General features: G+C 57.4%; 6 protein-coding genes across 6 annotated transcripts; 5 read left to right on the plus strand and 1 right to left on the minus strand.

The window, feature by feature from the left end:
* Positions 1 to 190: 190 nt before the first annotated feature.
* On the plus strand, positions 191 to 1,378 carry PHSY_006000 (glycoside hydrolase; the record flags this gene model as incomplete). Its single annotated transcript, XM_012336603.1, has 1 exon — positions 191 to 1,378. One exon carries the CDS (start codon positions 191 to 193, stop codon positions 1,376 to 1,378), a length of 1,188 nt encoding a protein of 395 aa, XP_012191993.1.
* An 846-nt stretch (positions 1,379 to 2,224) lies between these two features.
* PHSY_006001 (hypothetical protein) lies at positions 2,225 to 6,433 on the plus strand (the record flags this gene model as incomplete). The annotated part of the gene is made up of 1 exon (XM_012336604.1): positions 2,225 to 6,433. One exon carries the CDS (start codon positions 2,225 to 2,227, stop codon positions 6,431 to 6,433), a length of 4,209 nt encoding a protein of 1,402 aa, XP_012191994.1.
* A 321-nt stretch (positions 6,434 to 6,754) lies between these two features.
* On the minus strand, positions 6,755 to 7,924 carry PHSY_006002 (hypothetical protein; the record flags this gene model as incomplete). The annotated part of the gene is made up of 1 exon (XM_012336605.1): positions 6,755 to 7,924. One exon carries the CDS (start codon positions 7,922 to 7,924, stop codon positions 6,755 to 6,757), a length of 1,170 nt encoding a protein of 389 aa, XP_012191995.1.
* Positions 7,925 to 8,763: 839 nt separating this feature from the next.
* Positions 8,764 to 10,581, plus strand: PHSY_006003 (protein phosphatase; the record flags this gene model as incomplete). Its single annotated transcript, XM_012336606.1, has 1 exon — positions 8,764 to 10,581. One exon carries the CDS (start codon positions 8,764 to 8,766, stop codon positions 10,579 to 10,581), a length of 1,818 nt encoding a protein of 605 aa, XP_012191996.1.
* A 107-nt stretch (positions 10,582 to 10,688) lies between these two features.
* On the plus strand, positions 10,689 to 10,955 carry PHSY_006004 (hypothetical protein; the record flags this gene model as incomplete). The annotated part of the gene is made up of 1 exon (XM_012336607.1): positions 10,689 to 10,955. The coding sequence occupies one exon, from the start codon at positions 10,689 to 10,691 to the stop codon at positions 10,953 to 10,955; it is 267 nt and encodes an 88-aa protein (XP_012191997.1).
* Positions 10,956 to 11,977: 1,022 nt separating this feature from the next.
* Positions 11,978 to 14,989, plus strand: PHSY_006005 (hypothetical protein; the record flags this gene model as incomplete). Its single annotated transcript, XM_012336608.1, has 1 exon — positions 11,978 to 14,989. The coding sequence occupies one exon, from the start codon at positions 11,978 to 11,980 to the stop codon at positions 14,987 to 14,989; it is 3,012 nt and encodes a 1,003-aa protein (XP_012191998.1).
* Positions 14,990 to 15,130: the final 141 nt, after the last annotated feature.

Genomic DNA, 15,130 nt, shown 5'->3' on the forward strand with positions numbered 1-15,130 from the left:
AATCTCGTCAAGACCCCTCGAGATTCAACGTGGCAGGATGAAGCTGCCCTTTGCAATCGTTCTTGCAGCGATCACATTGGCATGCTGTACGACGACCTCTCTGGCATACAACAAGCCTACAGGACCATTTGCGACCCGATATCATGACTGTTGTCGAGCAGCTTTCAGCTACGATCATCCGGCTGCGCACATGTACTCTCCGGTCGACACGTGTGAGAAGGACGGTGTGACGCTGATCCCCAAGTCTCAGCAGACGTCGGGCAAGAATGGCTGCGATGACGGCGGCAACCAGTTCACGTGCAACTGTATTGCGCCTTGGGTCGACTCAATCGATCCGCAACTCGCCTACGGTTTTGGAGCGTACAACATCCACGATCCAGATGGCACCATCGAAAGTGCGTGCTATTACAACAAGTTTCTCGCTCAAGATCCGAACGACAAGACGATGAAAGTACGCAAGATGATCTTGCAGAACATCAATACGAGTCAGGGCATCCCGAAAGGATGCTGGGACATGAACCTTGCAGGGGGTGGTGTAGGCGGTTACAACAAGGGATGCACCAACCAATGGGGATCGGATTGGGGTCAACGCTGTGGAGGTGTGGACAGCCAGGAGGCGTGCTGCAAGCTGCCTGAAGGGCTTCGATCGTCCTGCCTGTTCCGCTTCGTGATGTTCGGATCGAATCCGGGTTTGGCCTCGACACCGAAGAGGGTGCGATGTCCGGTCGGACTGATCGATCGAAGCGGCTCGCAGAGGCAGGACGATGCCACAGTGGCGCCCTACAGCGGCGAAACAGACCAGACAGGACATCCTGCTCCCGACAAGTATCAGCGCAACCGAGCCGTATGCCAGAACATCGATCCCATGGGCATCGTGAGCTCCGTCTGCGGAGGCGTTGCAGGCGGGGCTCGTCTGCCCAAAGGCTCGGGCATGGTACGCCAGGATTCGCCTGGAGCAAGCGTGCCGGGTGAGAGCGGATCATCTCCTCCGACGGGGTACCAGCCTGATAGTGATAATACGTCTCCTGATACAGGTGGTCTGGCAGGTACTGTCGGGGCTGGCGAGACGTCACCTGATCAGCCAGGCTTGCCCGAAGGCGGGCTCGGCGATAAGGGATCCCCATTTGCACCTGACGCCCAGACACCAGGCGAGGGTATGCAGTCTGGAGGAAACGGTCCGCCCAAAGCGAGTCAGCCTCGGGGCTCAGCAACGAACGGCCAGGGCTTTGACGATGGCGCAGGAGCACCTCAGCCTTACACTCCTGGGTCATCAATGCCGATCGCCAATCCGAACACTCCCGTCGGCCCACTCGGCGGACTTGCTGGTCACCGCCGCGGCGTGTGCGCCCACAAGAAGCACAAGCACAATCATAGCTGAGAACATTGGCGTCCTGCGAGCGCTCTTGCTTTCTGACAGGTGCCGAGGCAAGAGATGCTCCCATATGTGTATCACCGATGAGCACGTACTCGAATTTGAAATCACTCATTCGCGACCAGAGTCGGTGGATCAGGCCCAAGCCGCTCGCTCTGTGAAGTCGGTGACCCCGTTATGTCTGTTAAGCTCGATTGAGATCGTTATCAAGTCTGAGTTCGCAACCTCCTTTAGTAACACGTGAGCATTCAGAACAAAGATTGGGCTGAAAGCGGACATCAAAAGTGTCAGCCGAGCTACCAGCGTGTTTTCTATCTTCTGTCGGCTCTGCGGTTGACGTCCCACGAGTTGTCAAGGGGAAGGCGCTCCGCACAAATGGAATTCTAGCCCTTTTGACAGGATTTTGCGACCCGCAGGTTCGCAACGTGATGTTTGAGAGACAACGCGTGGGCGTGAAACATTCGGTTCCTTCTCTGTGCGCTTTGGCCATGCCAATTAATTTTCCTATGGAGACGTTCGAGTTTAGCGAAGGCAACGCCGCCGCCGCCGCCGCTGCTGCTGCAGATGACGTTCTCACGCAAGGCTCGCATGCGATTCGGCATGGCCGCTCAGTCGCACATCCCGATAGCGTCACAGCCGCTTTTGGCTCTTCGACTTGGGGACAATTGACAGGCTACTGTATCAGCCCTTCATTGTGCAATCAGCCAGCTGCGACGTGCTCTCCTTGTTTCCCCCCACCATCTCTCCCTCCACCGATCGATCCTGCTTGCACGAGTTTCGGCCCCTCAAAAAAGCCCATCGACGGCCAGAACTGCCCACTGCCGTCCGATGCGCTGAGCCCTGCTTTGCAAAATGGCGTCCTTCCTCAAACACAAGGACCACGCAGCTCCTGCGCTTGCGACCGCAGCTGACCCATCTGAAGCGCAGATCAACGCGGCTCATGCCAAGGATGCCGCCGAAGAAGCAGCCGTCAGCGCAAAGTTGAAGCAGAACGAGGCCGCCGGTGCTCGTGTCCTCGAGTTCGACGAAAATGCTACTCCACAAGAAAAGGCTGCACAGGCTGCCAAGGCGATGGACCGCATCAAACCCAAGAACGCTCCAGCAGCCCCTCAGAGTTCAGGCATCGCAAGCGACATTGGCGGAAAGAAGGTCGACCCTACTCTCAATCTCAAGGACGTCGATAAGCTCAATCAGCAAGAAAAGGACGCTCCCGGCTCGCTTCCAGCCGGCCAACCCAACGCCAACCTCCAGCCCGGAACCGTGGCAGGCTGGGCTGCTGCGTCACTCGCCGCAAGAGGCCTTCCGCTTGATCGCGCCGTCAACACCGATGAGGAGGCTCAACGCGATTTTATCACCGCCTTCATCGGCGAAAGCTACCTTGGCTACTTCTGGTGGAACGCCTCGGTCATCATCCTCGCCGTCCTCTGCACTTACTTTGCTACACGTCTTGGAGGCGGTCTCGCATCCATCTGCATCATCGCTGCTTTCTGCTCCACCTACTACAACACCAGCATGCGACGCACTCGACAGCGTGCCCGCGACGACATCACTCGCGAGCTCGCCAAGAAGAAGATGGTCTCGGAACACGAGTCTGCCGACTGGATCAACCACTTCCTCTCGCGCTTCTGGCTCATCTACGAGCCCGTCCTCTCCGCCACTATCATCGGCATCGTCGACCAAATCCTGGTGCAAAACTGCCCTTCTTTCCTCGACTCGATCCGCATGACCACCTTCACCTTGGGCACCAAAGCACCTCGCATCGACTCGGTCCGCACCTTCCCCAACACCGAAGAGGACGTCGTCATGATGGACTGGAAGTTCAATTTCACACCAAGCGACGTCCTCGACCTCACGGTCAAACAGGCCAGCCAGAAGGTCAACCCCAAGATTGTCCTGACCGTTCGCATCGGCAAGGGCTTTGTTGGCGCAGGCCTCCCTATCCTGCTCGAGGACATCAACTTTGTCGGCCACATCAGACTTCGCATGAAGCTCATGAGCAACTTTCCTCACGTTCAGCTCGTCGACATCTCGTTCATGGAACCACCAAAGATCGACTACGTCCTCAAGCCTATCGGAGGCAACACGTTCGGCTTTGATATCGGCAACATCCCTGGCCTCTCCGACTTCATCCAGGGTCAGATTCACGCCAATCTCGGCCCGATGATGTACAACCCCAACCTCTTCACCATCAACCTCGAGCAGATGATGTCCGGAACCCCGCTCGATACCGCTGTCGGTGTGCTCCAGGTTAACATCTGGTCGGCGCGCAACCTCAAGGGAGTCAAGCTCGGTGGAGGCACACCAGACCCGTACGTGACGCTTTCCATCGACAATCGCGACGTTCTCGCCAAGACCTCGGTCAAGAAAGGCAGTGCTAACCCCCAGTTCAAGGAAACCAAAGTCGTCTTGCTCAACAATCTTAACGGCATGCTCACCATGGCCGTCATGGACTTTAACGAACACCGCCCCGATTCAACCCTTGGTCAGGCCGCCTTCGACCTCAAGGAGCTCATGGAAGATCCTGAGCAAGAGAACCTCAGCACTCCGGTCATCCTGGACGCAAAGGAGCGCGGTGAGGTGCAGTACTCGCTCTCCTACTACCCTGTCCTCAAACCCGAGGTGGGCGAGGATGGCCAGCCCAAGCCGATGCCCGAGACTCGCTCAGGAGTCGTGCGCTTCACCTTGCACCAAGCCAAGGAGCTCGACAAGCGCGCTGGATTCGGTGGCGAACTGTGTCCCAAGGGTCGCATCAAGCTCAATGGTCAGACAGTAAAGGACACCATCGTCATCAAGCGCAGCACCAACCCCATCTTCGAAATGCCCGTCGAATTCCTTGTCACTGACCGCAACAAGGCCGTCATCACCGTCGAGATTCTGGACGACCGTGATCTGCGCGCCGATCCTGTGGTTGCGTATGTCAGCATTAGACTCGACGACCTTCTCGCGGCCAAGGAAAAGCAGCAGGACTGGTTCCCGCTCAAGAGCTCCAAGAACGGTCGCGTGCGCATGTCGGCCCAATGGAAGCCAGTGCAGATGTCTGGCAGCATGAACGGAAGCAGTGGATATACACCCGCCATCGGTGCCGTCAAGTTCTGGATCAAGCGCGCCACCGACGTCAAGAATGTGGAAGGAATGACCGGAGGCAAGTCGGATCCCTACGTCCAGCTTCGTGCACGTGGTCAAGCCGTCGATGGCTCTACAATCGTCAACAACAACCTCAACCCCGAGTGGGACGAGATCTTGTACGCTCCTGTCCATTCACTCCGCGAGAAGATCACGCTCGAGATCATGGACTACCAGAACACCGGCAAAGATCGATCGCTTGGCAACGTCGAAGTCGACGTCGCTCAGCTCGCCACCGAATCCAGCGGCGGAGATCCGCGACACAGGTACTCGGGCACTGGCAAGCAGGTGCATAAGGATAAGATTCACCTCGGACGTGGTATCTACAAGGGCCAGATCGAGTTCGACTGTGAGTTCCTGCCAGCAGTGAACATCAAGGGCGCCGAGTTTGACGAGCGCGAGAACGAAGCTGTCGCAAAGAGTGGCGCTATCCGTGAGGAACCTGAGGAGGAGGCTGAGGCATCTGGTGTCAACGGCGTCGACAAATCCAAGGCGGTCACCAACGGCGTCGGAGCAGCTTCAGGCCATGCTAAGAAGGCATCGATCGCTTCGATTAGCAGTGTCAAAGCAGCTCCCGCCACCGGTCGCCCGTCAACCGCAGACGCGGCTGCAGAGGGCATCACGCTTTCCAAGGAGCAGTTGCTTCAAGAACAATCCGGTATCATCGTGTTCAACATCTTGCAAGGTCAGCTACCTCAGAGCAAGAAGCACGCTCGTCTCGAGGTGCTCTTCGACGATGGCTACTGGCCAGCCTACACCACGGAAAAGGCTCGCACAGCTCACCACACCTGGGACGAGGTTGGCGAGTCGGTGGTCAAAGAGCTCGACTGGTCCAAGTTTCTTCTCAAGCTGCGCACCGGCGATGGCGACGACGACGTGTTTGCAGAATTCGCAGGCAACACCAAGGATGTGCTCGAGAAGGCGCTCAACTCGCAGTACGAATTCCGACTGCACAACGCCGCTGGCGCTCAGGTGGCTAGTGTTGTCATGCAGTGCCGATACATCCCGATCAACCTGCACCTCGAGCCCGTTGAGAGCGTCAACAATCAGGGTTTCCTCCGTATTGACCTGGTCAACGCGCGAAATCTTCGAGCAGCTGATCGCGGCAACCGCTCCGACCCGTACTTTGCCTTTGTGCTCAACGGAGAGCGGTTGGCAAAGTCCAAAGTGGTCAAGAAGACGCTCAATCCAGACTACAACGAGAACTTGGGCGAGTTTAAGGTGCCCTCGAGAGTGCACGCCGAGGCCATCTTTGAAGCGTACGACTGGGATCAGGTCGGTACACCTGACAAGCTCGGTAAAGCCCAGGTGGATCTGTCTGTGCTCGAGCCGTTTGAGCCGTTGCAGAAGACCTATGCACTCACCGGCAATGGCGCCACGGAGAACTCGGAGGTGACCTTGCGCTTCGTGTTCAAGCCCGACTTTGTCACGAATCGCGAGCGCAAGGGCACCAGCATCAGCCGCACATTCACGTCGGGCGTGGCCGGTGTGGGTCGCGTCGGAGCCGGTGGTGTAATGACGGTTGGGACCGGAGTGGGCAAGGTGGGTATGGGTGTCGGGAAAGCCGGGTTCGGCGTTGGAAAGGGTGTTGTGGGCGTTGCAGGTAAGGGTGTCGGTGGCGTCACCAAGGGAGTGGGTGGCTTGATTCGTCCAGGCGGACGCAAAGTCTCGGCGAGCGAGATCGCTGCTGGTGAAGAAGCGCTGCTAGATCCAGCCACTGGCGAGATGGTAGCGCCGGAGTACGTGACCGATGGCCTGCCTGCTGCATCTGCGGGAGCGGGTCTGCCTGCAGGCCTCAGCAGCATCCCGGTGCCTGCGATTCCGGAAGATGCCGACGCCAGCGTGGACCACGACGCTCGCTCGATGGCCGAATCGCAGGGCACGCCGTCGAAGCGCAAGTCGAGGTTGCACAATCCTTTCAAGCGTCACAACAATTGATTTGCACAGTCAGAGAGGATTTCTATTGTACATAGGTTCCTGAGATACCAAAGGAGTGTTGATTTGCTTATATCGCTTGATCGTGGTGTGTCGCTGTGAGGTGATCTCACTCAGCTCTGTAGGAAAGGCAGTGTGGGGGGAACAAAACAAGCCTGTCTCTCCCTTCTCGCATCTCAAATTGCAATCTACCATTGCGAATCAGGGCAACACAACCGGACCATGTTCATTCTTCAATTCGACACTACACTCTATCGATCAAGCACATTTTGGAAGAGAAAACCTGAGTTGTGTTGCAAAGCATGCAGCTGTGGAGGAGGGGACCTAAATACGACGGAAAGCAGCGATACTAGCGCTGGCATTGGCAGCTTCCTCTGACCTACTCGCAACCTTAGCATTGGACTTGGGGTGCAATCTTCCGAGCATGATCTCTTGATCCGTGAGGTTGGCTAGTCTGTGGGATTCTGCTCTGATGAAGGTGACGATACGGTGGAGGTGATGGGGGAAAGCGAGTTCGGGGTGGGCGGCTGCGAGGGGGTCGATTGCGGGGAGGATGTTGCCCGTTTCTGGCATGGTGGCAGGATTGTGCGCGGTGGGGGGTAGAGTTGATGATTGGGCGTTGGATCGTTCGGCGGCTAGGCTGGCGGAAGCAGCACGAGCGTAAGGGCTGGCGTTTTTGGACGAGAGTCGGGGATCCAAACTCGCGACATCCCTGGCGAGCTCCGGCTGTCCTTCCGGATCTTCCTTCTCGCCCTTGACGAGTTTATCCACACCAGCGAGCTTTCGTTTGACTCCAGCAACAGTTCCCCAACCAGCTCCCCAGATGTTCCTCCACACAGCCTGTGCCAGAGTGGCATCACCACTAGCCAACCCTTCATCGTAACCCAACACCGATCCCCGCTGCTGCATATGCATGTCCCTCATATACCCTTTGACCAATCGAGATGTTTGTACGCCGAAACGATCGCGCATGCGGGATTCGGCGTCGATGAAAAAGTGATTGATGAGTTCCTGAGAGTAGGTCTTGTTGGCAGCCTTGTCGAACGCCCTGAACCGCGCGAGCAAGAGGTACACGTGGAGGTTGGTGATCTGGAACCACGTCTGGTAGGTTTCCGGAAGCGCACAGTCTCCGTACCAGAAGTTCCGCTCGACATGGGCTCGTTCGGCACAACGATCGTAGAGGTCGGAGGTGACGCGGATCGAGGTGGAGGTGAGCGAGTTGTAGCCCATGAGCTTGGCGAGACCCTTGACGATGGAGACGGTGATGGGCGAGTAGGGCTCTTTGGAAGGAGGTGGCGCGCTGGGTGAGAGCTGGGATGTGTGGAGGAGCGGATTGGACTTGTCCTTGGACGAGCTTGGCGGTGAGGACTTGTTGAGGGTGGGTGTCGAAGTGTACGTTCTCCCGGTGGCGATGGCTGCTGTCGAGGTGGTGGGCAGCAGGACGCCAGTGCGCGTGGCAGCGGCCAAGCTGGAGGAAGAGGCTTTGACAAGCATTGCGGGAGTTGAATCAATCTGCAATATCGATGGTAGCGGTGCGAAGGAGGAAGCAAAGGACGTGCGTGCAGGTTGCACCTGTGGGTCAAAGATGGTGTCGAGCCACCCTTTTGCTTTTTCTTTGCTAACCAAATCTTCGCATGCTTTGGCGAACGCTAAAAAAGGGTTCACCTTTTCGAGGGAATTTGACCCTCCTCGCCCGGCACATCGGACCCTGAGGAAAAAGGGGAAAAAGAGTTTCCATGAAAGGGGGAGGTTTATATAAGTTATGTCTTTGCTGCGCAACATTGCTCCTCGCTGCGCCAGCATAGCTCAGCATTAGCGGTGCTAGTCAGCCGTTGAGTCAGCCAGGCTTTAAAGGATGAATGATCGAACCGTCGCAGCAGAGGTGGCGGACTCCATGCTATTCGGTTGATGGCCCGTTCGCGTGCGATGACTGATACAGGTGGGTGGAGGCAGATCTGTGCAGAATCGGGCGCCACGAGTGCGAATCTCGATGGGGTCGCGGAAGAAGGAAAGGCCGCGGATGTAACGGGCTCGAGCCACATTTGAGTGAGTGGCTTTACGTGCCTGGAATTTCGAGAAACTTTTTTTGGTGGTTGAAATTCGTAATTTTGCCGGTTTCGTGTGTAACATACATGTGTCGTCGTGCAGCGTCGGTCAGCAGACCGCAACACGCAAGCTTTGCTGCAGCAGCAATGTCGAAATTGTGGACCCTGCTGCTGCCCCTGGTTCAAGAAGCTTTGCTGAATCTGGACGGACAGCTCTTCTCCCCCATCATCATCCCTTGTCGTCAATAGCGCGGTCGTACCTGTGCACCGAAGTACGAAGCAGTAGTGATGATCAAGTCGGCTGCTGCGGTGGTCGCCGGACCATCCCGTCTGCGATCAGCAGTGTCAATAGCGTCAACAGCATCGCGATCCGGGCAGGCTAGCTCGGCATCGTTCGCGACGTGCTCCTCATCCCGCTCATGGCATCATCATCATAGAGACTTCGCTGCATCTTCAACACGATCTCCCTTGCGAAGCAAAGGCAAGCAACGAGCCATAGAGCCATCCACCCTGCCGCCAACGTCGTGCGCATGCCATTTCCAACAGCGCCGTCACCAACAGACGTTCGTTCGCACGCTCTCGCCATCAGGCGGTCAAGCCCGCATCCAACTCAAATCCACCCGCAATGGCGTCTTCGGTCTGTCGACCAGCCGTGGTACACGCGCGTACCAGGAAGATACCGCCTCGGTCTCGTGCCTCCACGTACCCATAGAAGAGTTGAGGCGCAACTACCTCAAGCTCCATTCGCTCTCGTCGTCAGCTGCGGGCGCCGCTGCAGCGAATGCTGCGTTGGAATGGGATCCGGAGAAGGCGGGGGGAGAAGAGCTGGCCGGCCAGGTAGTCTGGTTTGGCTGCTTCGATGGGCACGGCGGTCAGCAGGTGTCGAGCTTTCTCAGGGACCATCTGCATACTACGTTCGAGACCGTAGAGAGCGACATGGTCACAGACACGGTGCAGTATACGAGGGAGCTTGGAGGGTACTTTCGTCGATTCACGGGTGGAGTGTTGGAGCGATGGGTGCGCAAAGATAGACTCAAGCCGGTGCGAGCAGGTCCGGCGCCGGGGCGCAGACCTCCAGTAGTGGCTGCTGCTGCTCCTCCCAAGACGCAAACAGCCGAAGACAAGCAAGAGAGCTCCACTCGAACGACAGGCTCGGAGGAGCAGGTGGATCATTTGACGAAACCAGAATCCTTGTCGGACATGCTGAGCCATGAAGGCAAACCACAGGAATCGAGCAAGACACTTCTGCAGCCGACGCGTCAAGAAGGAGCCATCAAGATTGGGGGCAGCGCAGACGGGCTGGGCAAGAAGGCAACGGACAACCAGACACCAACAGGATTTGCAGAACAGGGCTGGGATCGACTTATCGAGCGCATCCCGCCTCCCGAGGGCATGGAGAAGGAAACCATGACGATGGCCGAGCGTCTCACTCTGGCCTGGCTTGTCGCCGATAGACAGATCCAGTCATCGCCCAAGTTGGACGTCGGAGGCAGTACTGCCTCGGTGGCACTGCTCCACTCGCTCGACATGCCGTCGCTGCCATGGTACTCTTCCGAGTATGTGGGCGTGCACGTGGCGCACGTTGGCGATACGCGCGTGCTCATGTGCTCTGTCAAAGACGGCAAGGCTATCCCATTGACGAGCTACCATCATCCTGACGATCGGTCCGAGTCTGAGCGACTGCGCAAGATGGGCGCGGGCATGATCACCGACTCGTTCGGCGAGGCGAGGTGGATGGGCGCGCTGGCCAACACGCGAGCGTTCGGCGACTCGCGATTCAAAAAGGTGGGCATCACGGTGGAGCCCGAGATCTTTTCGCAGGTGGTGCGTGGCAGCGACTACGGCTTCCTGATCGCGTTCAGCGACGGCGTGGGTGGAGTCATGTCGGATCAGGAGGTGGTGGATTTGTGCAGAAACGCGAAACACCCAACGCAGGCAGCGCAGAACGTGCTTACGTTTGCAGAGGAGCTGGGCGCGCAGGACAACTGCACGGTCATGGTGATCCCGCTCAAAGGATGGGGTCAGGTGGGAGGTCAGGATCTGACTAGGGAGAGGCGAGAAATGCGCAGGTCCAAGATCGATGTGTTCCGTGACAACCGCAGGTGAACGATCATGCACGGAGTTTGCAATACATTATACACTCGTTCTAGCACAGTTGAAGGAAACTGTGTGATCGATTCATTCACGGTGTGGCAGTGAAGAGGCGCTGGCGAATGCAGTCGAGCAGCGTGCAGTCGTCAATCACCCGATCCGAGTTAGACCGCATCGGGCTGCCGACGCGTCTTGGCCTGCTGCAATTGTCGAGCTTGAACCGCGTAAATGAATGCCGGTCCAGCACTGCCAGACACGAGCAGCCACGACGCCCATCGCCTTGCATGCTGGAGGTGCTGCTATGCTACGTCCTTGTCATAGACGACAATCGTAGGGACATCGAAACTGCGGAAAGCGTGGTCAGCATCAATGCTTTGGAGCAGGGCTGAGTGACCTTCAGAAGCAGAAAAGTGGAGTTGCAGTGGAAGTCGAAATCAAAATTACACTAACAAACACAACAGAGAGGCACCACAACCGCGCCGCTCCGCAACGCCGACGCGCTTCTCTTTCTTCGTGGTTGTCATTTAATGGAAAGCTTTGTCGGCCGTTGCTGCTATCACCAGCTTCCACCATGTTGGATTACGAAGGTCTTTGATGCCGTGCACCTTTCTCTTCAATGATGATGCTACCTACGCAAAGGTCTGTGGAGTTGACTCTGTCTTTCGACGTGTGTGAAGCTGTCGAAAGGGAACGTTGTGAGCAAGACGAGCATCAACGGGAAGATCCTGACCCTCAGCCTGCAGCTCCGAGCCGATGCAGAAGCGGACAGGCTCGAGACGAATTTTGTGTGCCGCCTCCTGGCTGCTCAAACGAGCGGCTCAGTGTCGCTGCTGCTGCTGCTGCTGTTGCTCTCGGTCACGTCAGGTGCGACTCGACTCGCTTCTCCTTTTCCTCTTTCCTCATCACCATCGTCTCGGCCCAAGCACCACTTACGGAAAATCACACACCTTCCGCTCCTTCCTCCATCTCCTTCTCCGCATTCCCACCTCGCTGCCTCAACCCTCCCCATCGCGATCGTCAATCCGCTTACGCGCTCCTCCTCGAAGCTACCGCTACCTACCATTGGGCGCCATCGTCTAGTCATACATCATCGCCTCTCAACGTACACACGATCCGGTCCCTCTCGTCGTGCAGTACACGGTCTCCAGTGATATCTGTGGTCATTCACTCTCTCTGCACTCTGGATACGCATTCAATTCGCGGGAATTCGCCAACGCCTTTCGCCTCTGCGCGTGTCTATCCAAGCATTGCCATATAGCTTCTTCCCACCGACGCACTCGTATCGGGACGCATGCACCTCGACTCGTGATCGTCTACATAAGCGCGGTCTATCGGTGCGACTGCCAGACTTTGCCCCGAGTCGTTTCGACGTGTCACTCCCAGTCTCGCCTGCTGAGTCTGCATTGCAACTATGCCGCTGGTCAAACGAAAGCCAGTCGAGCCCTTCCCACCGCCAACCGCCACGGGCTCTGAAGATCCTGATGTCTTTTTTCTCGCGGCCACCGGCGAGGTCTTCGCCGATTTCGAGACATACTCGAACCGGCTAAGCTTCTACAACCAGAAGGTCTTCCAGTGCGAGCTCACCGGTAAGATCAACCTCACCTACTTTGAGGCTCTCAAGAGCGAACGCAAAGAGGCCATCGCCCTCCACAAGATCTTTCCAGAGCAGCTCAAGGGTCCCGTGCTCAAGGCGGTCCAGTTCCAGATCACTGGCCGTATCGATGAGCTCGTCGACCGCGTTTACGATCGCTTCAAGGACCGTTTCTTCCCCGGTGAGACCGTCTACTTTGACCTCGATGGCGACAAATACTTTGCTCGCATGACAAAGGTCGATGCTCCCATCAAGCAGGCTCCCCTCGCGAATGGTGACGCTGTCGACATCGACGTCAAGCTCGAGCCCAATGGTCATGCAGAATCATCCACTTCAACTCCGCGAGCCTCGCCATCGCCGTCGCCATCACCAATTCACACAGTTGGTACCAACTTGACGCTCGAGCTCGATGAAGCAAACCGCCTCGACGATCCGGCTCAATACGTCTACACCGTCGATCTTATCGACGACGAAGATGAGCCTACCGGCGGAACACACATTACCTCGTCCGAGAAGCTGAGCCGCGACCGCCTCGCCTTCTCCAAGACTATTCTTCGCAAATATCTTCGCGATTGCATTGTTCGTGCGGCCAATATCGGAGCAGAATGGAGGGTCAAGGAATGGCTCGCTCTCAAGTATGGCATTCCGCTCGAGCCTACCGACGAAATCATGGAGAAGAACGAGGCGCTCAAGGACGCCAAGCTCTCCAAGCGCAAGAAGTACCTCCTCGCAGACGGAGATGATTCCCCCGGCTCGGCCAGCAAGAAGATAAAGTCGGACGGTAAGAAGCTCAGCGCTTCCGCACAGCGCAAGGCGGACGAGGCCGAGAAGGCCGCCATCGAAAAAGCAAAAGAGGAGGAGAGGCTTCGCAAGAAGAATCTCAAGTATCCCATCGAAGATCTCGAGCTTGACCCCATTACCAAGCGTGAGCTCATGTTCAAGATGCCCAATGAGCTCGAGCGGCGCAAAGAGCGACCGCTGCCAGCACGCGGCGAGCATGCGCTTCCAGTGCCCAAGGAGCTGTTCGAGGCCTTCCTCGGCACCTACTACTTCCTCATATCCAAAGGCAAGCCACTGCTCCTCTCACCTTTCACCATGGACGACTACGAGCAGGCGCTCCGACACAGTCTGTCAGACCCATCTTGTACTCTGATCAACGAGATCCATCGTACGCTGATCAACCTCATCGTTCGCGACGGCGGCTCCAATCTCATGGCTCAGGGCTCTGCTCTCGTCGCCAGCCTTGACGCAGCTACATCAGCACCCGCCAGCATCGACGGCGATGCGGAAGATGAAGCAGCAAGCGAAGCCGGCTCTGACATTGACGAACTCGACCCCACACCCAGTGGCCCCCAGGCGAATGGCAATGGCCACCGTAGCAGCGGCCACAGTGCTGAGGCCGAAGCCATCGCTGGTCTTCTGGATGCTGCTCACGAGCTGAGCAAGGGATGGGAGAAGCTCACCATTCGCGCCGACAACCGCCGCGAGCGATGGGAAAACAGTCTGGTCGGTCTAATCGCCGCTCGTGCTACACCTGATATCCTTCCGCGCATGATTGGCATCCTTTCCCATCTCACCGCCGTAGAACACGCAGACGGTTACATCGACGGCAAATTCGAAGCCGAACTCTACGACACGCCATCGCAGAGGTATCCGCTCTTGCCCTTGGCCGACAAGCTGCAGATCATCGACTTTTTGTGCATCTTGGCTGTCGAGACGAAACCCGTCAAGGCGTTTTACGACGAATGCGAGGCCCAACTCACCGAGCTCAGGAAAGAAAAGATCGAAGTGAGTAGGGCCAGGAAGGAGCTAGCCACGGCGTGGGAAGAGTTCGAAGGCAGCAAGAAGGAGGAGGAAGGAGAAGAGGCCGAGGGTGAAGCTGAGGAAGGAGAAGGCGAAGAAGATGATAACGAAGAGGAGAATGAGGACGAGGAAGAGGAAGAGGAGGAGGAAGAAGACGAGCTGGCTTCCGACTCGGACACGCGCTCCCTGCGCGAAGACTCGTCCTTCTCCGACAGCGGCCGCAATGTACGCGGCGGTGCATCGCGTCAAGAGATCCTCCGCCAGAAAGCCATCGAGAAGCAAGCGCACGAGGCCGCACGTCGCGTCGAAGAAGCCAAAGCACGCGAAGCGCACAAAGCCAAGCTCGCCGAGAACAAGATCCTCACAGCGCAGCGCAAGAAGCTCGAAGACGCGGAACAAAAGCTCGCGCGTCAAGACGAGACGATCGACCGCGAGTTCCGACGGCTCATCCTCGCCTCGCGCATGACGCCGCTGGGTCGGGATCGGTTCGGCGACAAGTACTGGTGGTTCGACGGCGTCGGTTCCTGCTCGATCTTGACCGGATCCGAAAAGCACACCTACCAGACCGGACGGCTGTTCATTCAAGGAGCATCGCTCGACGAAGTATCGCTCCTCATACCGGACGAACCCGCCACGCCCGCCTCGACCTCGCCATATGCGCACCTTTTCCACCCGCCCATCACCGCCTCGCTCCTCGCCACGCGCCGCACCTCCGAACTTGGCGGACCCGACGGAACGCTCGACCCGAACGAATGGGCCGTGTACAGCGACGCAGACCGCATCGAACAGTTCTACGCCTGGCTGCGTCCCAAGGGTCACCGCGAACACCACCTCAAGCAGCAACTCGGTCGTCTCAAGTGGTACATCGAGAATGGCATGCGCAAACGAAACGCAGACCTCACCAGTCATCTGCGCGACCTACCGGATGCTGTGAGGAGGAGCGCGCGAGCCGGCAAGGAGAACGGCGGTGTCAATGCGGCTAGGTTGGGCTACATGGCGTGGAAGAATACGTTGGATAAGGTCAAGTGATCACGCACAAATAGAGGTTGCTCCAAATTGCAAAATGCATGCTTCATCAGAATCCAAACCATATACGAGTGTCTGTGCGAGAGCGCGCGCGCGAGAGAGAGAGAGAGAGAGAGAGAGAGAGAGAGAGAGAGAGAGAGAGAG

This window comes from Pseudozyma hubeiensis (assembly GCF_000403515.1).
Source record: "Pseudozyma hubeiensis SY62 DNA, scaffold: PHS57, whole genome shotgun sequence".
Classification (NCBI taxonomy): Eukaryota; Fungi; Basidiomycota; class Ustilaginomycetes; order Ustilaginales; family Ustilaginaceae; genus Pseudozyma; species Pseudozyma hubeiensis.